Source organism: Pongo pygmaeus, chromosome 1, assembly GCF_028885625.2.
Source record: "Pongo pygmaeus isolate AG05252 chromosome 1, NHGRI_mPonPyg2-v2.0_pri, whole genome shotgun sequence".
Taxonomy (NCBI): Eukaryota; Metazoa; Chordata; class Mammalia; order Primates; family Hominidae; genus Pongo; species Pongo pygmaeus.
The window spans coordinates 341,544-367,428 of record NC_072373.2 but is presented as its reverse complement, the minus strand read 5'-3'; the positions used below and the strand labels follow the sequence as shown (position 1 = coordinate 367,428).

At 35.6% G+C, this 25,885-nt stretch overlaps 2 protein-coding genes across 3 annotated transcripts in view; both read right to left on the bottom strand.

The window, feature by feature from the left end:
• The window catches only part of LOC129033054 (olfactory receptor 2G6), a 138,297-nt gene that overhangs the window by 51,629 nt on the left and 60,783 nt on the right, over positions 1 to 25,885 (bottom strand). The gene's annotated exons all lie outside the window — the stretch shown is intronic.
• The window catches only part of LOC129033092 (olfactory receptor 2T10), a 63,269-nt gene continuing 51,614 nt past the window's right edge, over positions 14,231 to 25,885 (bottom strand). The window contains 2 exon segments of the mRNA XM_054481112.1: positions 14,231 to 14,386; positions 14,388 to 15,183. Of these exon segments, the coding sequence (XP_054337087.1) occupies positions 14,231 to 14,386; positions 14,388 to 15,155 (924 nt within the window). The 5' untranslated portion in view covers positions 15,156 to 15,183.

Sequence of the window (25,885 nt, the reverse complement as noted above, 5' to 3'; positions counted from 1 at the left end):
ACTTTCTGTCTCGTTGATCTGTCTAATGTTGACAGTGGGGTGTTAAAGTCTCCCATTATTAATGTGTGGGAGTCTAAGTCTCTTTGTAGGTCACTCAGGACTTGCTTTATGAATCTGGGTGCTCCTGTATTGGGTGCATATATATTTAGGATACTTAGCTCTTCTTGTTGAAAGAACAAAGCTGGAGGCATCACACTACCTGACTTCAAACTATACTACAAGGCTACAGTAACCAAAACAGCATGGTACTGGTACCAAAACAGAGATATAGATCAATGGAACAGAACAGAGCCCTCAGAAATAACGCCACATATCTACAACTATCTGATCTTTGACAAACCTGAGAAAAACAAGAAATGGGGAAAGGATTCCCTATTTAATAAATGGTGCTGGGAAAACTGGCTAGCCATATGTAGAAAGCTGAAACTGGATCCCTTCCTTACACCTTATACAAAAATCAATTCAAGATGGATTAAAGACTTAAATGTTAGACCTAAAACCATAAAAACCCTAGAAGAAAACCTAGGCATTACCATTCAGGACATAGGCATGGGCAAGGACTTCATGTCTAAAACACCAAAAGCAATGGCAACAAAAGCCAAAATTGACAAATGGGATCTAATTAAACTCAAGAGCTTCTGCACAGCAAAGGAAACTACCATCAGAATGAACAGGCAACCTACAAAATGGGAGAAAATTTTCACAACCTACTCATCTGACAAAGGGCTAATATCCAGAATCTACAATGAACTCCAACAAATTTACAAGAAAAAAATCAAACAACCCCATCAAAAAGTGGGCAAAGGACATGAACAGACACTTCTCAAAAGAAGACATTTATGCAGCCAAAAAACACATGAAAAAATGCTCACCATCACTGGCCATCAGAGAAATGCAAATCAAAACCATAATGAGATACCATCTCACACCAGTTAGAATGGCAATCATTAAAAAGTTAGGAAACAACAGGTGCTGGAGAGGATGTGGAGAAATAGGAACACTTTTACACTGTTGGTGGGACTGTAAACTAGTTCAACCTTTGTGGAAGTCAGTGTGGTGATTCCTCAGGGATCTAGAACTAGAAATACCATTTGACCCAGCCGTCCCATTACTGGGTATATACCCAAAGGACTATAAATCATGCTGCTATAAAGACACATGCACACGTATGTTTATTGCAGCATTATTCACAATAGCAAAGACTTGGAACCAACCCAAATGTCCAACAATGATAGACTGGATTAAGAAAATGTGGCACATATACACCATGGAATACTATGCAGCCATAAAAAATGAGTTCATGTCCTTTGTAGGGACATGGATGAAATTGGAAATCATCATTCTCAGTAAACTATCACAAGAACAAAAAACCAAACACCACATATTCTCACTCATAGGTGGGAATTGAACAATGAGAACACATGGACACAGGAAGGGGAACATCACACTCTGGGGACTGTTGTGGGGTGGGGGGAGGGGGGAGGGATAGCACTGGGAGATATACCTAATGCTAGATGACGAGTTGGTGGGTGCAGCGCACCAGCATGGCACATGTATACATATGTAACTTACCTGCACGTTGCGCACATGTACCATAGAGCCTAAAATATAATAATAATAATAATAAAAGAAAAAAAATAATTATAACAAATGCTGGTGAGGATATGGAGAAAAGGGAACCCTCATAAACTCTGTGGGAATGTGAAGTTGTGTTTAAAGTTGTGTTTAAAGTTGTATTTAAAGGTGCAACAGAGAAAAGTTTGGAGCTTCCTCAAAAAACTAAGAATAGAGCTAACGTATTATCGAGCAATCCCGCTGCTGGGTATATACCCAAAAGAAAAGAAATCAATATACTGAAGAGATATCTACACTCCCACGTTTGTTGCAGCTCTGTTCACAATAGCTAAAATTTGGAAGCAACCTATGTGTCCATCAACAGATGAATGGGTAAAGAATATGTGGTACTTATACATGACGAAGTACTATATAGCCACAAAACAATGAGATCCTGCCATTTGCTACCACACAGATGGAATTGGAGGCCATTATGCTAGGTCAAATAAGCCAAGCACAGAAAGACAAACATTGCATGTTCTCAGTTATTTGTGGCACCTAAAATCAAAACAATTGGACTCATGGAGATATAAATTAGGAATATGCTTAGCAGATACTGGGAAGGGCACTGGGGGGGATGAAGGGGTAAGTGGGGATGGTTAATGGATACAACCAATTTGTTAGAATGAATAAGTACTAGCATAATAGACTGACATCAATAGCAATTTAATTGTACATTTAAAAATAACTAAAAGGGTATAATAAAATTGTAACACAAAAGATAAATGCTTGAGAGGATACTCCATTTTTCATCATGCATTTATTATGCATTGCATTCCTGTATCAGAACATCCCATGTACCCCATAAATGTACACACCTACTATGTCACAACAAAAAATTAAAAAAAAATTAGAAAAGTCTGTACCAGTGTGACCATGATAAGCCTAATTATATTTTCAATCCATGATTGGTTAAGTCCATGATTGGTTGAATCCTCAGATGCAGAATCCAACTCGTAAGCCCAACTGCAGAAGCAGATACTGACACCAGAAAACAGAATGAGCATATTCTCTCCTTGGCTGGTACCCACCCTGTCTTCCAACATTGCTTCTTCCAATATCTCAGAGTATCTTTAAACCACACACTTTCATATTCCTTCATAACTTCTCGTACCCTGCCTTCCTTGCTGTGAATTTACCAAATGCATTTCTGTATAAACTCTACCAGTCATAAATGCTCAGATAATATGACAATTTCTATATGAAGGCTTGCTCTACTCTTAATCAGTGAGAACTCTCACACCTCAGACATCACAATCCTTCTTTTATACTCTTCACACAGGCCTCAACTCACTCTTGTATTTTAATTATTCCTAAGTTTCAATGAAAATTCCACATGAATAATATGTATAATTAAAAATTAATGGGCTATCTAAATGGTGTATAGGTATGAAATTTAGAAATCTAAATAAGTGTTTAAAAATGGCAGGTGGAGGGTTATTAATACATAAAATTGCAAAATTCTAGATACATTTTAGATACTGTTATGAAATCCTTAATGAGCTGCACACTTTTTTTTATGGATATACTTCAATAATTGTACAAGCTTCATGTATAGCCACAAATATAAACATATTCAAGAACATAAAATGACAAAATGGTCAACAAATTTATCCATCATCTTAGGTCCTTGAGGGACTTTTGATGAGTGGACCCAGAGTACCATCTGACAGATTTACAATGTGAACATCACGTAAACAATGTTTTTGTGCAGCTTGAGACGTTACTATGGCATTACCTTGTGCATTCTGACTAATCCATAATTATATTTAAAATTTGCAACAGTGCTCCCTTATTTTATGTTCATAACATATATCATCATCTGGCATGACCATATCATATGTTTTACCTATTCCCTGTTTGGGGTTTTGTTATCGTACAAGGAGACCAAAATATATTTATTTTCTTCTCTATTGTTTTCTAACATTAGCACTATGCCTGGCATATATCACTTTTGCACCAACATAATAGTAAAAATGGATTATTTGTTAAATAAATGAAGAAGGGAAAATGATGGTTAGAGAGATTAGTGCAACTCCTTTAGAGATGAATTCAGTAATATCTCATAACATTGAAGATGTTCTTTCTTCACTACCTAAGACTTTCAAGGAGATTATACAAGGATAGACACTGTTACATTATAAAGCATGAAAAAAGTGGTAAACCTAAATATTCATATAAAGAAAATGCACACATGATCGATATTAATACCAATTTATTGTGAACATTTCAGTTAGTAAAGTTGAAGGAAAATATGTTGCAGAGTGATCAGTGTGCTACCATTTAACAAATATATCCTGCTAAAATATTACATTTGGACACATATCTGCAATATTAAAAATTGATAGGGAAGATACACACCTGTTTAAAAAAATTGATCTGAGGACACAGAGAGGGAATTCAAGAGAGCACAGATAAGACTTTGATGTATCTGTAAAATATATACCGCTCTGTTTTTGAGTCAGGGTCTTGCTCTTTCACCCAGGCTGGAGTGCAGTGTCGCAATTGTGGCTCACTGCAGCTTCAATCTCCCGGGCTCAAGCGATCCTCTCACCTCAGCCTCCTGAGTAGCTAGGACTATAGACACGTGTCACTATGCCTCCCTAATTTTTTAAATTTAATTTTTGAAGAGATGAGGTCTCACTATGTTACCCAGGCTGGTCTCAAATACCTAGGCTAACGCAATCCTCCCACCTCAGCCTTCCAAAGTGTTGGGATTATAGGCATAAGCTACTGCCCCTGGATGACGTATCTATGATATTTATTTATATTTTTTATTTTAATAGGTTTTTGGGGAACACGTGGTGTTTGGTCACATTAATAAGTTCTTTCGTGGCAATTTGAGAATTTGGTGCACTCATCACCCAAGTAGTGTACACTGTACCCAATGTGTAGTCTTTTATCCCTCACCTGCTCCCACCCTTTCCCCCAAGTCCCCAAAGTCTATTGTATCATTATTATCCCTTTGCATCCTCATAGCTTAGCTCCCACATATGAGTGAGAACATACAATGTTTGGTTTTTCATTCCTGAGTTGCTTCACTTAGAATAATGGTCTCTAATTCCATCCAGTTTGCTGCAAATGCCATTATTTCATTCCTTTTCATGGCTAAGTAGCATTCATATATACATATAAATATATGTATATATATGTGCATATATGAATATATGCGCATATATATGTACATATATGAATATATGTGCATATATGAATATATGACTATGAGTATATATGAATATGAGTATATATAAATATGAGTATATAAATATGAGTATGAGTATATATGAATATATGAGTATATGTGTGAATATATGAATATATATATGATTTTATCTACTCATTGATTGATGATCATTTGGGCTGCTTCCATATTTTTGCAATTGTGAAGTGTGGTGCTGTAAACATGTGTGCAAGTATCTTTTTCGTGTAATGACTTATTTTCCTTTGGGTAGATACCCAGTAGTGGGATTGCTGGATCAAATGGTAGATATAGTTTTAAATCTTTAAGGAATCTCCACACTTTTCCATAGTGGTTGTACAAGTTTACATTTGCACCAGCAGTGTAAAAGTGTTCCCTTTTCAGCACATCCATACCAATGTCCATTTTTTAAAGATTTTTTGATTATGGCCATTCTTGCAGGAGTGAGATGGTATTGCGTTGTGGTTTTGAATTTCATTTCCCTGATAATTAGTGATGTTGAGCATTTTTTTCATGTTTGTTGGCCATTTGTATATTTTCTCTTGAGAATTGTCTGTTTGTGTCCTTAGCCCACTTTTTAATGGGTTTGTTTTGTTCTTGCTGATTTGAGTTTGTTGTAGATTCTGGATATTAGTCCTTTGTTGGATGTAGAGACTGAAGATTTTCTCCCACTCCATGGATTGTCTGTTTACCCTGATGATTATGTCTTTTGCTGTGCACAAGCCTTTTAGTTTAATTAAGTCCCATTTATTTTTGTTTTTATTGCATTTGCTTTTGGGTTCTTGGTCATGAAGTGTTTGCCTAAGCCAATGTCTACAAGATAACATTTTCTGATGTTATCTTCTAGAATTTTAATAATTTCAGGTCTTAGGTTTAAGTCTGATCTATCTTGAGTTGCTTTTTCTATAAGGTTAGAGATGAGGTTCCAGTTTCATTCTTTACATGTGGCTTGCCAATTTTCTCAGCACCATTTGTTGAATAGGGTGTCCTTTCCCCACTTTTATGTTTGTGTTTGCTTTGTTGAAGATCAGTTGGCTGTAAGTATTTGGTTTTATTTCTGGGTTCTCTACACTGTTCCATTGGGTCTATATATTGATTTTTATGCCAGTACCAAGCTATTTTTGTGACTATGGCCTTATAGTATAGTTTGAATCGAATAATGTGATGTCTCTGGTTTCGTTCTCTTTTCCTAGTCTTGCTTTGGCTATGTGGGCTCTTTTTTAGTTCCATATGAATTTTAGGATTAAGATTGTTGTTGTTCTGTGAAGAATGATGGTGGTATTTTGATGGGAATTGCATTGAATTTGTCCATTGCTTTTGGCAATATGGTCATTTTCAGCTATTGATTCTACCTACCCATAAAGCATGGGATGTGTTTCAATTTGTTTGTGTCATCTATGATCTCTTTCAGCAGTGTTTTGTAGTTTTCCCTCATAGAAGTCTTTCACCTCCTTGGTTAGGTATTCCTAAATATTTTGCAGCTATTGTAAATTGGGTTGAGCTCTTGATTTCAATCTCAGCTCGGTGGCTATTGCTGTATTAACAGAGCTACTGAGTTGTGTACATTAATTTTGTATTCTGAAACTTTGCTGACTTCATTTACCAGTTCCAGGAGCTTTTTGGATGAGTCTTTAGGGTTTTCTAGGTATACGATCATATTGACAGCAAACAGTGACAGTGTAACTTCTTTACTGATTTGGATACCCTTTATTTCTTTCTCTTGTCTGATTGCTCTGGCTAGGACTTCCAGAACTATATTGAATAGAAGTGACAAAAATGGGCATCCTTGTCTTGTTCCAGTTCTCAGAGGGAATGCCTTCAACTTTTCCCCATTCAGAATGTTTGCTGTGGGTTTGTCATAGGTGGCTTTTATTACCTTACAGCATGTCCCTTGTATGCTGATTTTGCTGAGGGTTTTAATCATAAAGGGATGGATTTTGTCAAATGCTTTTTCTGCAACTATTGAGATAAACAATTAAAAACAAAAGTCACATGGTTATGTGATGTATCACATGTATTGACTCGTATATATGTTAAACCATCCCTGCATCCCTGTTATGAAACCCACTTGATCATGATGATTTATCTTTTTGATATGCTGTTGGATTCTGTTAGATAGTATTTTGTTGAGAATTTTTGCATGTATGTTCATCAGGGATATTGGTCTACGGTTTTGTTATGTCCTTTCCTGGGTTTGGTATTAGGGCAATACTGACTTCACAGAATGATCTAGGAAGGTTTCCCTCTCTTTCTTGTGGAATAGTGTCAGTAGGATTGATGCCAATTAGTTCAGCTGTGAATCCGTCTGGTCCCAGACTTTTTTTGTTGGCATTTTTTAATTACCATTCCAATCTTGCTGCTTGTTACTGGTCTCTTCAGAGTTTATATTTCTTCCTGGTTTAATCTAGGAGCATTGTATATTTCCAGAAATTAATTCATCTCCTGTAGGTTTTCTACTTTACACGCACAAAGGTGTTCATAGTAGCCACCAATAAGCTTTTGTATTTCTGTGATATTGGTTGTAATATCACCTGTTTCATTTCTAATTGAGCTTATTTGACTATTCTCCTGATTAATCTTGCTATCAATTTTACATATTTTTTCAAAGAACCAACATTGTTTCATGTAGCTTTTGTATTTTTTGTTTCAATTTCATTTAGTTCTGTGCTGATCTTTGTTATTTCTTTTCTTCTGCTGGGTTTGGGTTTGGTTTGTTCTTGTTTCTCTAGTTCCTTGAGGTGTGACCTCAGATTGCCTATTTGTGCTCTTTCAGACTTTTTGATGCAGACCTTAATAGTATGAACCCCTTATGATTCAGGAATTCCATTAATAAGGATGTATCCAATTTAAATGGGTATGTCAAAGAGATATCTGCACTCCCATGTTCATTGCAACATTATTCACAATAGCCAAGATATGGAATCAACGTAAGTATCCATCAATGGATGAATAGATATATAAAACAAGACATATCCACAGTGAAATGTAATTCAGCCTTTAAATAGAAGAAAATCTTGTTCATTTGTGTCAAAGTTGTATATTGTGTTATATCAAAATATTATAATTGTATATATAATATACACATATGTTTATGTGTATAATGTATATATAATACAAAATTATAATTATATATGTGTTGTATATATCAAAATTGCTAAGTGGGTACATTTTAAATGTCTCACCATGAAAATTGGTGATATGTTCTTTAGGTTAATTTCATCATTACAAATAATATACATATATCAAAATATCACATTGTACCCCATGAAATATGTATTTTAATATTTCAATTAAAAAAATTTTTTAAAATAATGCAATAAGAACTTGAAAGTGGAAAAATGATTATAGACATTTTGATGTGGAACCGAAATCAGAAACATGAATGTTAATCTATGATTTCTACATACATTTATATATAGATGGTGTCTACACTTCATCCTTTACTTTTTCTTTCTACATTTTGTGGATATAATTTGAAATTTTATTCTATCTTCTTGAAATAGGAGATTACTCAATATTTAGCCTTCCTTTTTTCTTAATGATCTACAGGGATAAATTTTTCTGTAACCACTGGGTTTAGCTGCATCCTACACATTTTATGTCATGTTTATATTATTTTTCTGTCAAAGGCCCACCTGTGATTGATTTTGGTGAGAATCCCATGTGCACTAGAAAATAACGTAACTTTTCTTATTGTTGTGAGCATTGTTCCGTATGTACAAGTTTTGTTGCCATTAAGTATGTTGTATAAATCTTTTATAACTTTAGTAATTTGGAGGTTTATGTGCTCTATCACATATTGGTGTGTTAACATATATACCATTAAATTGAGCAATGACTGGGCAAAAGGAAAAATCAAAAGAATTAAAATCTCAAGACAAACAAAAAATACAGTATATTAAAACTTATGACATGCACCAAATCCAGTACTAAGAGAAAAGTTGATTGCAATGAATAGCTACATGAAAAAAAAAAATCCAAATTAACCAAGTAAATTTTTACCTCAAGAAACTAGAAACAGAAAGCCTAAGTCCAAAGTTATCATACAGAAGAAAATATTAAAGTAGAAATAAGAGACTAGAAAAACTAGAAAAATCAGCAAAACTAATTTTTTTTAAAAAAATTAAAAAAAAAAGAAATTTTAAGACTTAAGAGGTATACAAAAAAAAAAATTAAAAGGCGATAAACCTTAGCTAGACTAAGAAAAAAAGTATCCTCAACTAAAATGAAAAATAGGAGGAGTCATTAGAACAAATGCCTCAAAATGAAAAGGATTATAAAAGACTATTATGAAAATTATGCACTTATAAATTAGATAATCTATAAGAAATCAAACTTCTTGATTTATACAACCTACCAAAACTAAATCAAGACGAAATAGGAAGCCTGAACAGACCAATAAGAACAAATTAGTAAACAAAAGCTTCCCAGAGAAAAGACCAGAACCAAATGGCTTCGTGGATGAATTCTAAACATTGAAAGAAGAACTAATAGCAATCCTTCTTAAACTCTTTCAAAAACCAGAAGAGAGAACACCCCAAACTCATTTTATGAGGCCATCATACACTTATATCAAAGCCAGACAAAGATAATCACAAGAAAATAAAACTACAGGTCAATATCACTGATAAACATAGGTGTAAAAATCTTCAACAAAACACTAACAAACCAAATTCAACAGCCCATTAAAAAGATAATAAACCATGGCCAACTGAAATGTATCTCTGGGATGCAAGAATGCTTCAGCATAGGCAAATCAATCAGTGTGATATAACACATTAAGAGAATAAAAAAATTTGCAGCAAAAACATTTGACAATTCATGTCAAAACTCTGAAAAACAGGTATAGAAGGAACTTACTTCAACACAACATATCATATATGAAAAGCCCACAGTTAACATAATAAAAAATGAAAATGTTTCTCCTGTGATCTGGTACAAAGCGAGGATGTCCATTGTCACCATTTCTATTTAACATGGTACTGAAATTCCTAGCCAAAGCAATTAGACAAAAAAGCATCAAAATTAGAAAAATATTAAAATCATCTCTATGTGCAGATGACATGGCCTTATATATAAAAACCCTAAGATTACAGCAAAAAACTATTCGAATAAACAAATTCAGTAAAGTTGCAGAACATAAAATAGCACACAAAAATCAGTGACATTTCTGCACACAAACAATGAGCTATTTGAAGGAAAATAAGAAAGCAATCCCATTTAAAATAGCAAAAAATAATATATTTAGGAATACTTATCCAATGGGGCAGAAGACTCCTACACTAAAAATCATAGTACATTAGTCAAAGATATTGAAGGAGACACAAATAAATGGAAAGACACTGTATTCATTGATTTGAAGAATTAACAAATCTTCAAACTTGTAGATTTGAAGAATTAACATTGTTAAAAATGTCCTTATTAAGCAAAACAATCTATAAATTGCAATTTCTATAAAATATCAGTGATATTTCTTTACAGAAATAAAAAAAACAGTAAGTAAATACCTCTAGAACCATAAAAGATCTCAAATAGCCAAATCAACCTTGAATAAGAATAAAACTAGAGGCATCATATTTATTTCAAAATATATTACAAAGGTATGGGAATTATCACAGTAAGGAACTGTCATAAAAAAGAAAAATGGACATATAGACCAATGAAACACAATAGGGAGAACAGAAAGCAACCCGAGCATATTTGGCCAACTGATCAACAAAGTGAAAAGACAACCTACAGAATGGGAGAAAATATCTGCAAACCATGTGTCTGTAAAGGGGGTAATATCCAGAACTTATAAGGAGCTCAAACAACTCAATAGCAAAAATCAATTACCTTGATTAAAAATTAACAAAGGGCCTGGGTAGTCATTTCTCAGAAGATGACATAAAAATGACCACCAGGTAAATAAAGAGCTGAACATCGCTAAGCATCAGGCAAATGCAAACTAAAACCACAACGAGGTATCACCTCCCACCGGTTAGAATCACCATCATTACAGATGAAACAAAAAAGAGGGAAAGTGGAGAAAAGGAAACCTTTAAACATTGTTGGTGATAATGAAAATTGGCACAGCAAATATAAGCAAACAGTATAGAGTTTCTTCAAAAAGTTAAAAATAGTACTATCATATGATCTAGCAATCATGCTTCCAGGTAATGGTTCACCCAAAGAAGTGAAATCGGGATCTCAAAGAGGTATCAGCACACCGGTCTTTATTGCAGCATTATTCACAATAGCAAAAATAGAAAAATAACTCTGAATGAATGAAAATGTAATGAAAATATAAATATACATATTTGCACAATGAAATCTTCTTTATTTTTTAGCCCCAAAGTAAATCCTGCCATTTGGGACAACATGAATGAACCTGAACTATATTATGCTAAGTGAAATACACAGAAAGACAAATACCATATATTCTCACTTATCTAAAATAGTAGACCAGCTCATAAAAACAGTAGCATGTTGGTCCCCAGTGATTAGTTTAGGGAAACGAATAAAGATTGGTCAAATGCTACAAAGTTCAGTCATGTAAAAGTGAATAATTTCTAGAGGCTAATGTACAGCATGGTGACTATAGTTAGCAATATTGTCTTGTCTATTTGACATCTGTTGAGGATAAATCTTGTATACTTGACATTTGTTAAGAGGATATCTTAAGTGTTCTAACCACACCCCAAAAAAAACTATGTGAGGTGATGGAAATGTTAACTAGCTTGATGGTGGTCATGATTTCGTAATGTATGTACATAATGTATGAAATAATGTCAGAAGACACCTACACGCCGCGGCCGCCGGAGCCCCAGTGCATGCTGGTCGCGCTGAAGGCGACCCCGCCCCAAAACGCAGGGAGCCTCCCGCCCAGGCCCCGGAAGGACAATGTGCCCGACAACTGGAGATGGCTGTAGGAAGCCATGGTGAGCCGGAGGATGGGCGGAACCACCCTGGGCCCAGGAGCTGTGATTGGCAGGAGCCACATCTTTCATTTTTACAGCCTTAGTCTCTCTGCATCCTTACGCTTAAGGTGTCTGTAATCATAATATTGTATAATCTGATAATCTCAGTATTTTACTTGGAACATTTAGCATATTACATATTTTATTGATACATAATATTTGTACATATTTATGGGGCACATGCGATATTTTGATACATGCATGCAATGTGTAATAATTACTGATATAATTGGGGTTCTATGTGAGCTATAACTTTTAACCATATTCTATTTGGCCCATCTGTTTCACGTCTCTTTTTCATTCTTTCGTTGCTTCTTTTAGAAATATCAAATAATCTTTTTTTTTCATTTTATAAACTTGTTTTGGTGGTTACTATAAACATGACAGCATGTACTCGATTTACTAAAGTTTAACACAAATTACTACCTCTCTACTTCATCAGTATTGATATAACTATCTTCAACACGATTTTTCATAGTTTTGTATAAATCTAAACTGTATATTACATTAAAATTATTGCTAATATTGATTATGACTCATTTACATATTATTCTTTGGGGTTGATGTTTGTCATTTTTGCTTATATTTCTGAGTTTCCTTTTGAGATAATTTTTCTATGGCTGAAGAATTTTATCCACTTTTGTTTGTTGGAAAAATTTATTTTACTATCATTTTTTATAATTTTAGTTAGACTCAATCTACATCTAGTTCATCCCTATTACTGAGACATGGTCCTACTGGACTCTTGATTGAGGCTGGTAGATGTCTCTATCCTCTGTCTTGAAAGCATTTCTCCCAATATCAATGTGGCTCATTAACTTGTAAACTCCACATCTTTGCTCAACTATAACCAGTGAGGATTAGCCTAAATCCCTATATAAAACGTGACCCCTACACTCCAAGACCCCTCTCCTGCTCAAGATTTTCCAACACTTTTCTTCTGATAATACTCCATGTCTTCTCCTCAATTACCAAATTTATTTTCTGTATACACCCTTTAAGTGCTAAAAAGATGAAGATTTTATTTGTTTTGCTCATTGATATATCCTCAGTTTGTAGAACAGAGCCTGGCAAACTACAGGGGCTCAGTAGTTATTTGTTGAATGAATGAATGACTTGGGGCCTAAAGGAAGATTATATAGTCATGGAAAGTTATCTTTGTATCCTTGTACTTACAGATGAAAAAAGAGCATTCCGAAGAGAGGAAAAGCCATGTGAAAACATTGGGTATAGAAACAACTAAACAACTATAGTGTTTCCAGGATTGGAGTATGGCCCTCCCAGATGGAGGGGCAATGCAGAGTGGAAAAGGCCACAGACTCCACAAGAGGTAGCACATGCAGTGGTCAGGGGCAGGGACTCCAGCCTGCCTGCCTGGGCTTAAATCCCTGTTGAGCACTTTATAAGCTGCATACCCTTGTTCAGGTTACTCAAACCCATGGGTCTCAGTTCAATCAACTGTAGAATAAGGCTAATATAATAGGCTGTGAAAATAAAAGTGTTCCATACATGTCACACACTAAAAATGGTGCCAGATCATAATAATCACATAAGATGTTATAATTATTATGTTGTTAAATACAAATACAACCATGCACAATCATAAAACTGATTTGAAATTGTATTCTAAGTATGTGTCACCATTGGCTTGAACAGGGAGAAATATGAAAAACTTCCATATTTCCCTTGTTTATTCTATGAATAAACCAATTCTATTCCAAACAAATGTGTTCTGGATAGCCCATGTCTCTGGTCTAATTTTGGGAGATTTGACGTCTTATATGCTCACAGAAAATAAGAACTTGATTGAGAACGCATTCTAGAAATTCTGATGGAAGAAAAATCTCAACTGTACATTTAGCATCTCTGAGGTCTTGAATGTGTTTAGCCCCAAATGCCTAGGGATGAATGAACCCCCTTGTCCCTGAGGATCCTTGCTTGGGGCAAGGCAGGGGAAGGCTCAAAGGCTGTTTTGTCACTTGTGAAATGTGGATGACCTTAGCCTCAACCACAGAGGGTGAGGGTCGAATGAGGTGGTGAATGAAAAGCATTTAGCACAGAGTGGATGCTGAGGAACACTCTGAATATGGTGTTATTTCATACTCATCAATGGGCCCATGATAGCAAAACATAAATTTTCTCTGTGGTGGAAGGTGCTCAAGAGTCATAAACAGATTTATTTTCATATTTCTTCACTGTAATCTATAAAAGGACCATTGGCCCCAAAGGACTGGACTAGAGATCAATGCTATGAGGGAAGGGGGGATAAGTGAACATTATCTCAAGTGTGATTATAGGAGGGAAGAACACTGGGCTGAAACCCCCTGAATGGCAACTCAGGGAGTCAGACACCACCACAATATGCTGATTGTTTGGTGGAAGAACACCTAAAGTGAAGAGAGAGACTCTAAGAAGAGAGGACCAACTTAAGTTCTTTCACGCTTTAATATGGAGGTTTCTACACTCTCAGCATTTTTTTCAAAGCCCTTGTGACATCCTTATTCCTGAAACTGTAAATGATAGGATTCAAGACAGGTGTAAGGATAGTGTAGAAAAAGGACGACATCATATCTTTCTCAGGAGTGTGGTAGGAGCTGGGGAGCATGTAGTTGTAAAATAGCAGCTCCATAGAAGAGGCTGACCACTGTAACGTGGGAGGAGCAGGTGGTGAAGGCCTTTTTCCGACCCTCAGCTGAGTTCATCTTATGGATGGTGAGGATGATAAAGTAGTAGGACACTGAAATGACCATCACAGGGATCAGGAGCATGATGACACAGCACAAGTACATGAAAATCTTGTAAGGTGAAGTGTCTGAGCAAGAGAGCTTCAAAACAGCAGGGACCTCACAGAAGAAGTGCTGAATCTCATGGGACCTGCAGAAGGGGAAGCTCATGGTGATGGGAGTGAGCATGAAGCCATCCACTGAGCCCACAAACCAGCAACCTGATGCGAGGAGGAGACACACCCTATGGCTCATGAGCACAGAGTAACAGAGAGGATGGCAGATGGCCACGTAGCAGTCATAGGCCATGGCGGCTAGAAGGCAGTACTCCGCACCTCCCAACTGCAGGTAGAAGTACATCTGGGTCCCACACCCAAGGACCGAGATGGTCTTGTCTTTGGCCAGCTGGTTCACCAGCATTTTGGGGACAGTGACAGAAATATATGTCAAGTCTATGAGTGAGAGCTGGTTTATAAAGAAGTACATGAGAGTATGCAGAGAGGAGTCAAAGTGGATCAGAAGTATCAATATAATATTCCAAGACACAGCCATCAAAAATATACTGAAGATAAGCAAGCAGAGGAGGCCAGGGTGTGAGATCTGGCTGAAGATTCCCAACAGGAAAAAGTCACCACCCAGGGTCTGGTTGGCCAGCCACATGCTGTATGATCGGTTGAAGTGGCTTTACCTGGAGGACAAAAGTAAACTTTATTTATAATCATGTGTGCACCACATAAAAGTATGTTTGCTTCACTTTAACTTTTAAAAATCGGTGTAAAAATCAGTTTATTTCCAACATCAACTGTGAATTTGCACTAAAAAGAGACAGCACATTAGATTATGAATCTGATTCCCCATCTAGAATGGGAATGAAATATTTATATTCTCAATGAAGAGGTCCATACAACTGAAATTAAAATATTTCCTATAGATTATATAGTCACTAATATTATTTTTACTTGTATATGTTCACATTTGGGGGGGGTGTGTGTGTGTGTGTGTGTGTGTTAGTATAAGTTGCATGTTCCTGTATTGCCCAAATCCCATTCCCATGGGATTTTACAGAGCTAATAATCAATATAGGTATTTCTATATATTTGACCCTCAAGAGTCATTTCTGCAAAAAAAGGATTAGTAATACTTGTGTTTAATATTAAATCTCATTACAAATCTACGAACATACAATTTTTCAATACTTAAAAGCAATCTATTAAGCAACCAGTAATTGTAAACATTTTAAAAACATAAAATTCCAAACCTTTATATAACAGTTATAAATTTAGTCAAATTTCTTTAAATGTATTAAAGATACTAGTACAACTTGTAAATTTCTCTAAAATGATTTAAGTACTTTTACACATATGTGATTTATAAAATGTATTTTTATACTTCCACTTAACCTATTACAAAGACATTAATCTTGTGAGTTATTTATTCGTATTTTCATGATTTCCATCAAGATGTTCTAAATCCGTTATGTTTCTGCCAGTCTTTCAAGATATCAAAAAAAATTATGGCTATCTCAGATCAATGATGCTTTAGGAATCAGCATTATCCAATCAGTTTATTCTGAGGTGATTGGTCAGAACCTCACTTGGAATTTCTTGGTCTGAACCTTCTTTAACAACATTAAAATGTAATTGGGTTTTACAAGCCCACATCTTTTCTTCCAATCTTCCCGTTTTGCCCGTAAAATCTTGGTGAGAGAAAGTTTGCCTCAATTTATACTTATCTTATCGTGACATCCAACATATTTATTGTGTGCGGGTAGGTCATCCTAAGGTTTCTTCTCCCAGTGGTTCAAGCATAGGGGTCTCTGACGTTACTTTTTTTTTTTTAAGACTACTCAAGTGCACTAGTGAGAGGGGAGGAAAATGTAGAACAAGAAATTCTACCTGTAACTGGCTGTGATCAATCAATTGAGATAACTCACTGTATCTTCAGATAATCCAAGTTCCAATTTCTTCTCAGAGCATCTAGTCAATTAATCACCTTGTAATAGACTGTAGGACTCTTCTTCTACCTGGTTATTTTGGGGAATCGGTGGTGCTGGTTAGCCCTTTCCCGCTGATAGCACTATCTTTCTCTTGTTCAGAATTCTGTGATTTACATCTGGATGCTCATTATTATTATTCTCTTCTTAAAGAAAATGCATATGTATCCTTTACAAAATGAATAGTTTTAGATAGCATTAATGTTCAGTATCTTAATAACGTGTCAAATATTTAAATCAAACACATATTCATCCTTTATTATGTTGCAACTTCTCTTATGTAACTTTTTTTACATTGCAACGTACACGTTGTATTATTCTGTATCATTAACTTAAAATTTATAAATAAGAATTATTGCAATTGGTCATATTATTTCCTTTTTTATTTCAAATAGCTTGCCCTGGCCAAGACTAATCTCGTGGGCTTTTCGTTTTAGAGATGCTTAGCACAAAGGACACAGAAAGCATAAGAATAAAGTAATGTCAGTTTTTAACAAATTGCTGTATGTTAAGAGACTTAAAATCAAAGGGGACCGAATGTATTTTCAGTAAATAAACATATCACTGGCCATAACAAATGGTAGATTTTAGTCAATTAATAAATTACTAGACTAATGGAAAATTACCGCTCCAGGAAAAAATTGTTTAAGTATAAAGGCAAAATAAAGAATTCCCAATAAACTTCAAAACTTCAGTGGAATCATTTAGTAGATTCCAAAAAAGACAATGAAGCAACATTATCTAGAAAAATTTGAAAAAAAAATTATGGTCCAAGAATGAAGCATATATCGAGCAGTGAAACAGCATAGAGGCCCTGTCTCTCAGATATCCAAGAATTTAGAAAGCAGAGAATCAGGTAAACCATTTCAGAAATTCACCATCAGCCCTGCTCCAGCCAATATCAGTCAATGTCTGTCCCATCAAATAAGACAAAACAACCGCAAAACGTGAGAGTCATGGTACACCTGGACTGAAGGCAAAAACCTGAGACAAAACACACATGTGCCAAATTAAATGATCATCATCCATCTGTATCACATAATGTCTCAAAGAAAAATCAGGAAGTAGACGGAAAAGGGGTAAGGAAAAGTAGACTCAACGGAATTTCCACAATTTATAGGAGATAAGCATTTTCACTTGTTGCCCAGCTTCTCAGTGAAATAAGTAATGTATATTTAATGTCCGCTCCCAAAAATGGAGTCCATTTAGGGACAGTGTCCAGGATAAGACTGGTGCCTGTCAGAGCTAATTAACTCTAGGTCTACATAAGGAGGCCCTTTCCCAAATTGAACAGGTGGTTTACAATGAGTATAATTATGTAAATCAGTAGTGAGATGGACATGAGCTAGTCAGGGTGAGCCTATCTCAGGTTTATTCAGGAGAACAAAAGTGAGAATGGATATTGCATTTCTTGGCCATGTAGTTCAATCTACTGTTCTTCCAGACACTGAAACAAGGTGACTCAGTCCATAAGGCTGCAGAGCAAAACTGTCCTTAACCATATCAATTTGTCCACTTCTAGGAAACAAATGACACAGCACAGTTGGCCATGCAAGGCAAAAGAACAGCAATTAGGTTCATTCAAAAGCAATAAAATATTTTAAAGATGAACTGCTATTTCCAAAATGAAACCTTCATGACAAAGCAAGCAAACCACTGTGACAGGCTTCACAGTAGTAACATCTGCACTGTAGGAAGGAGAGCACCCCTCCTTCTTGAGTGGGCATTTATACTCCAAAGCGATGTGTCATGCTTCACCCAAGAAGTAGAATTATGTTGCTCACCATGAGGCTGAAACCTCTATCAACCATCTCTCACTCATCCACATCTTCCTCTTTTAGGGTCTGGGAGATCAGTTATTTAAAATAAAGGGAAAAAAGGAAGAAAGGAAGGAGGAAGGAAAAGAGGAAAAGAAAACTAATATTCAACATTGCTCCAATTTTCAGAGAAAAAATGTTTATAATTTAAGTCAGATTTGCCTGGAATAATATATCACCAGGAGGAAAAGCCTCAAGATCTGAAATCAGTTATTTTTGGGTTTAGCTCTTTTCTGAGGTATGTTACAAGTCACCTAGAACTTTTGAGTGTCTTTTTTCCATTTATACCTGTGAGGACACACACTACTTATTTCTACAGCCTAATTAATAGGATTGCAGAGAGTTTCAGATATAATATGCACAGCAAGTATTTTCTAAATTATAGCTTTATGTGTAATATTAGGTTAAATATGCTTATAACTAATACAAGTTATTTTATGTGATCTATAATATATAACACAATAGTAGTATATTTTACCAATTATATTTGCTGTTATATTAACTATGTTATATTGGTGATTAATATCAATTGATATTAATAATTCTATAATGCATATATTTATGAATTAAAAGTTAAAATAACCATTTAATAAATTATTCCTTTCGTACTTGAGTAAAGGAAGAAATGTGATACCCTGAGGAATTTTATTTCCAATAAGATACTTCCAGTATACTCGTCTCCATGAATGACAGCCTTGTCATTTTCGTTGTGATCAATCTGCTCTGTGATCAGTGAAACACCAGCCTGCTTTTCTGCGAAAGGGTTTCAGATGATTAAACACTTATGAACTTGATGACTGTCCCTGAAGAGTAGCTGATGCTGCCAAGTCTAACATGTGTGGTCCTGTGATGACAAACTCGAAGAATGATGCTCTCCGCAGGGACCCCTCACAGGCTGTGGTGGCCTCCATGGGAGCAGTCCTAGAGGAGTCTCTCTTTGGCCTTTGTTGAATTGTAGGGCCTGATTCTAACTGCCTAACTCCTATAACCCTCCAAAGGAAAATAACCATCTACTAATGGCAAAAAGACTTCACCAGACTGTTTCCTTGAAGACCACTTCGCTCACAGGTCAAACCATTGCATCATCTTGCCATGAGGGAAAGAGTGAAATAAACCCGAATTAGACAATTGATAACACATTTAATAGACTATATTCTTCCATATGTTTATTGGTTTTGTTAGTAATAACTGTATAAAATTTAACAACTAAGTATATTATAAAGGAGAAATAACAATACATACTCTAGAAAGCCAAAGAAAACTAGTTTGAATTTTCCTTGCTTCTAGGCATTTTCATAATTAATGATTTTCTTTATAGAATTTTGTATCCAATTTCATTTGTCTTTGAAAATACTATGACATTTTAAACCAAAGTGTTTGTATTTGTGTGTCCATTAAATGTAACTATTAGATATGTGTTATTTCTAATTTTCCTTATTTATATCCCAAACAATTGTACATAAGAAACTATTTGTTAAATGTATAAACACTTTTAACTGAAATTTTCATCAGAAGATAGGATTATTGCTGAAAATTTGAAAAGCATAGAATTATGTAAATAATACAAAAACAACATTTTTTACTTTTAACCCTTAGAGGCACCAATTTAGGAATAATGTGACATTTCCCTCTAGGATGTGTTTGGAGACAACTGATATATCCTATACAAAAATTTGGTTTTTGCATTTCAAACAGAAGGTTATAGAATGGTCTTTACACTGTAGCATATGACTTTGAAATAATTAATGTAGAACATTGGCCGAGTAAACAAATTAAATGACCTCCCCGTGTCTTGAGTCTTCAGAGTTTTTCACATTTTGTAAAATGAGTGATATTTCAATAAACAGTTTTCTGTTCAATGTGTTTATTTTGGTGGAGTTACAAATTTGAAATTCCAAGTGTGATGGTCAGAGGATCTACACCTCTTAGAACATTCCACTAAATGACTTTCCAAAATGTAACCACTGATTAAAAGTTTTATAGTTATGGCCGGGCGCAGTGGCTCAAGCCTGTAATCCCAGCACTTTGGGAGGCCGAGGCAGGCAGATCACGAGGTCAGGAGATCGAGACCATCCTGGCTAACACGGTGAAACCCCGTCTCTACTAAAAATACAAAAAAATTAAAAGTTAGCCGGGCATGGTGGTGGGCGCCTGTGGTCCCAACTACTTGGAAGGCTGAGGCAGGAGTATGGTGTCAACCCGGGAGGCGAAGCTTGCAATGAGCCGAGATCGCGCCACTGCACTCCAGCCTGAGCGACAGAGCAAGACTCTGTCTGAAAAAAAAAAAAAAAAAAAACAACTTTCATAGTTATTTATGGTCCCAAAACACCACATTCGTTATAAAAAATTTACAAATGCAAACTTCAAGGAATAATCTACAGAAATTGAATGTGCCATTGAGTATTCTAGTGTTTTATACTGAAAAGTATATCAAACGTACCTTACCATGTCAGTGTTATTAACATAAATCCACCTCCAAAAAGTGTGTGCATGTCACATGCAGATACATTCCAAGCACACGGAATGTGTTCAGTGATTGATCCAATCGGTAGTCATGCAGAGTAGGTGCTAATAAACACTACCCCAAGTGAGGACGCAGACACGGAGATGCAAAGGGCATAGGGGAATTTCCCCAAGTCAGACAGATGAATAACAGGGAAGCTGGACTCAAGACAGACAGATGAATAACAGGGCAGCTGGACTCAAGACAGGGAGATAACAGGACAGCTGGACTCAAGAACATCCCCTAAACCACCATGCTGCACGAACTCCCTAATTGCAATTCCTGGTAACAGCTGAAGGATCTTCTCTGATTATATTGTTGTAGTCTGTTTACTAAACTTTTTAGAAAATAAACAGATGCAAAATGCAAGTCATTAGTGTACAGCTCAAGTAGTTTTTGCAAACTGAACTCACCACAGCCTTCCCACAGATACACAATCAGAAGTGGAGTTAGCCCCCCAGGTAGACCCCAGCCTGCATCCCAATACCCTCCCCAAAGAAACTGACTCTGCCTTCCTATAAAGTAATTTTGCCTGGATTTGAAATTTATGTAAATAAAGTCACAAAGCACGCACTCCTTCATGCCTAGCTTCTTTTACTAAACATTATGTAAGATTCAAGCAGATTTACAGATAGTTATGTTGGTGGTTTGTTCATTCTTACTCTGTGTTGTATGCTATTATAAGAATAAAGACCAATTTGTTTATTTTGTTGTTCATGGCAACTTGTTTTCTATCTATGGCTGTTATAAATACTACCATGTGATCATTTTTAAGTTGAAATTCATAAGATAATCAGCACACCTTTACATCCACTGATAACACACAAATTGCATAGTACAAGCTAAAAGGATAATGCAAAAAAAAATACAGCAGCTAAATTGACTACTTTGATTCTTATTAATTGGAGAAATTTATTGCAATCATTTAAATTTTATAAAACTATATACTTTTAAAAATACATATTAACCACTACAAAACATTTATTCAGTAAAATATTTCACCTACATTTTAAAACATGTATTTTGGTAAACACACGTTGACATTTCTGTTGCATATATAACCAGGAGCGGGATATCTGGGTCATAGATGGGCACATATTCAGCTCTATCAGATACTATCAAACTGTTTTCCAGAGGTTTTATCAATTTATAGTCTCATTAGCAGTTATTTTCATCATCATAACCACGCTGACAGATGTGCTATTTCGTTGTGGTTTTAAAGTGTCATTTTTTGACAAGTAGCCAAGTTGAGCACCTTTTCATACATTTATTGGAATGTACATTTTGTACATTTATTGGAATCATGGCTATCATATTTACAAATTCCTGTGCTAGGCTTTTGTCATTTTTAAGTGGATTTTCTGCTTCATTGATTTGTAGGAATTTCTTCTATATGTTCTATATGAATCCTTCATAGATATATCTATAGTAAATATTTCCTTGTTTTCTATGGGTTACTTTTTTACAATATTTTTTAAAATAAAATTTTAATTTAATGAAGTCCATCTTACTATGTTTTCCTTTAGGGTTAGCACTTTTGTTTTCTGTTTAAGAAATACTTGCTTACATCATCACTATAATGTGTTATTCTATATTTTCTTCTAAGAGATTATTTTACCTTTTATATTTCAATCTACAGCCCATCTGAAATATATTTTCTTATCCTGTAATGTAGGGATCAATATTAATTTTTTCCACATGGATGTACAGTGGAGTCAGAACTATTAAAAGCATACTGTATTTCCCACTCTGAGTGGTTGCCCTTGTCATAAATCCAATGTACATATAGGTGTTGATCCATTTCCAGGCTTTATTTTCTGTTCCATCTGTTCATTTCACAATTTGCACAGATACCATCTCATATAAATTGGTATAGTTTTAAAGCAAATGGGAATTGGCTGCTACCAGCAAGGAATGGTGGTATCTGTGAGGAGTTGGCATTTGAAGAATAACTCCCAGGGCTTTATTTGAGAGTGCTAATTTAGAAGAGTACAAAGAATGGCTGGAAATAATGTGTTAATGTCCACCAATGGGAACACTAACTTGGCTGACTCTTCCATTTTTTATTCTAAAATTTACTGAAACCTCCAAGGAAAATTCATACTTCATATTTTGAAGAATAAATGCCTCAGATGGAAGAGAGTGATATTGATTCATGAACCTGGAAAACTTATAAGAGGCATGAAGACTATTAATATAATGGAAGTCTTTGTTATGAAGATAAAGTTGTCTTTATTGTTTCATGTGATTTTTCCAAAAGTGTTATTAATATGGAAATTAAAGTGTGCTTTGTGAAGGAGTCAGTGGTTGAATTTGAAGGTTTGGATTCTCCAGAACTTGAAAATTTATTCATAGTCATGAACTTTAGGGTTTCGCTTTTAATGAACTGTGCAAGGCTGAGTCTAGAGTTAGTGCAGCACCAGTCATATTCAATTGTTCACATAAAGGAGTGAATGTTCTAAAAGCAGTGACATCCCAGTAGCAATGAATGAGCACATGGAGTGCCTAGATCTTCGTTTCTAAGTGCTAATGATAGTTTGTATTTCTGTGGGTTCAGTGGTGATATCCCCTTTACCACTTTTCATTGTGTCTATTTGACTCTCCTCTCTTCTTTATTAGTCTAGCTAGTGGTCCATCTATTTTGTTAATCTTTAAAAAAAAAAAAAAACCCAGCTCCTGGATTCATTGATTTTTTTGAAGGGATTTTCGTGTTTCTATTTCAGTCTTGCTCTCATCTTAGTCATTTCTTGCCTTCTGCTAGCTTTTGAATTTGTTTGCTCTTGCTCCTCTAGTTCTATTAATTGTGATGTTAGGGTATCAATTTTAGATCTTTCCAGCTTTCTGTTGTGGGCCTTTAGTGCTATAAATTTCCCTCTTAACCCATGCTTGAGCTGCGTGTCCTAGAGATTCTGGTATGTTTTGTACTCACTGGTTTCAAATAAATTATTTCTGCCTTAATTTCATTAGTCAGTCATTCAGGAGAAGGTTGTTCAGTTTCCATGTAGCTGTGCGGTTTTGAGTGAGTTTCTTAATCCTGAGTTCTAATTTGATTGTACTGCGATTTGAGAGACTGTTATTGTTTCCATTCTTTTGGAATCACTGAGGAGTGTTTTACATCCAGTTACATGGTCGATTCTAGCATACGGGCTATGTGGCACTGAGAATGTATATTCTGTTCATTTGGAGTGGAGAGTCCTGTAGGTATCTGTTCAGTCTGCTTGGTCCAGCCCCTCTTACCACTCCTATTCAACATAGTATTGGATGTTCTGGCCAGGGCAATCAGGCAAGAGAAATAAAAGGTATTCAAATAGGAAGACAGAAAGTCAAATTGTCTGTTTGCAGAGGACCTGATTGTGTATTTAGAAAACCCCATCGACTCAGCCCCAGAACTCCTTAAGCTGATAAGCAACTTCAGCAAAGTCTCAGGATACAAAATCAATGTGCAAAAATCACAAGCAATCCTGTACACCAACAATAGACCAGCCAAGAACAAAATCATGAGTGAACCCCATTCACAATTGCTACAAAGAATAAAATACCTAGCAATACAATTTACAAGGGCTGTGAAGGTCCTCTTCAAGGAGAACTACAAACCACTACCTTAAGGAAATAAGAGACGACACAAACAAATGGAAAAACATTCCATGCTCACGGATAGGAACAATCAATGTCATGAAAATGGTCATACTACCCAAAATAATTTATAGATCTAATGCTATTCCCATCAAGCTACTAATGACTTTTTTAACAGAATTAGAAAAACTATTTGAAATTTCATATAGAACCAAAAAAGAGCTAGTATAGCCAAGACAATCCTAAGCAAAAAGAAGCTGGAGGCATCACACTACCTAAATTCAAACTATACTACAAGGCTACAGTAACCAAAACAGCATGGTACTTGTACCAAAACAGGTATACAGAGCAATGGAACAAAACAGAGACCTCAGCAATAATACCACATATCTACTACCATCTGTTCTTCAATAAACCTGATACAAGCAAGCAATAGGACAAGGATTCCCTATTTAGTAAGTGGTGCTGGGAAAACTGGCTAGCCATATGCAGAAAACGGAAACTGGGCCCCTTCTTTACACATTATACAAAAATTAACTCAAGATAAGTTAAAGATTTACATGTAGAACCCAAAACCATAAAAACCCTAGAAAAAAACCTAGTAATACCATTCAGGACATAGGGATGGACAAAGACTTCATGACTAAAACACCAAAAGCAATTGCAACAAAGCCAAAATCAACAAATGGGATTTAATTAAACTAAAGAGCTTCTGCACAGCAAAAGAAACTATCACCAGGGTGAACAAGAGACCTACAGAATGGGAGAAAATTTTTGCAAGCTACCCATCTGACAAAGGTCTAATATCGAGAATCTACAAGAAAGTTACACAGATTTACAAGAAAAAAAAATCCCATCAAAAAGTGGGTGAAGGATATGAACAGACGCTTCTCAAAAGACATTTATGTGGCTAACAAACATGAAAAAAATCTCATCACTGGTCATTAGAGAAATGCAAAGCAAAACCACAATGAGATACCATCTCACGCCGGTTGGAATGGCGATCATTAACAAGTCAGGAAGCAGCAGATGCTGGCAAGGCTGTGGAAAAACAGAAACGCTTTTACACTGTTGGTGGGAGTGTAAATTAGTTCAGTCATTGTGGAAGATAGTGTGGCGATTCCTCAAGGATCTAGAACCAGAAATGCCATTTGACCCAGCAATCTAATTACTAGGTATATACCCAAAGGATTAGAAATCATTCTACTATAGAGACACATTCACACGTATGTTTATTGCAGCACTGTTTACAACAGCAAAGACTTGGGACCAACCAAAATGCCCATCAATGATGGGTTGGATAAAGAAAATGTGGCACATACACACCCTGGAATACTATGCAGCCATGAATTCATGTCCTTTGCAGGCACACAGATGAAGCTGGAAGCCATCATTCTCAGCAAACTAACACAGGAACAGAAAACTAAACACCACATGTTCTCACCCATAAGTGGGAGTTGAACAGTGAGAACACATGGACACAGGGAGGGGAACATCACACACT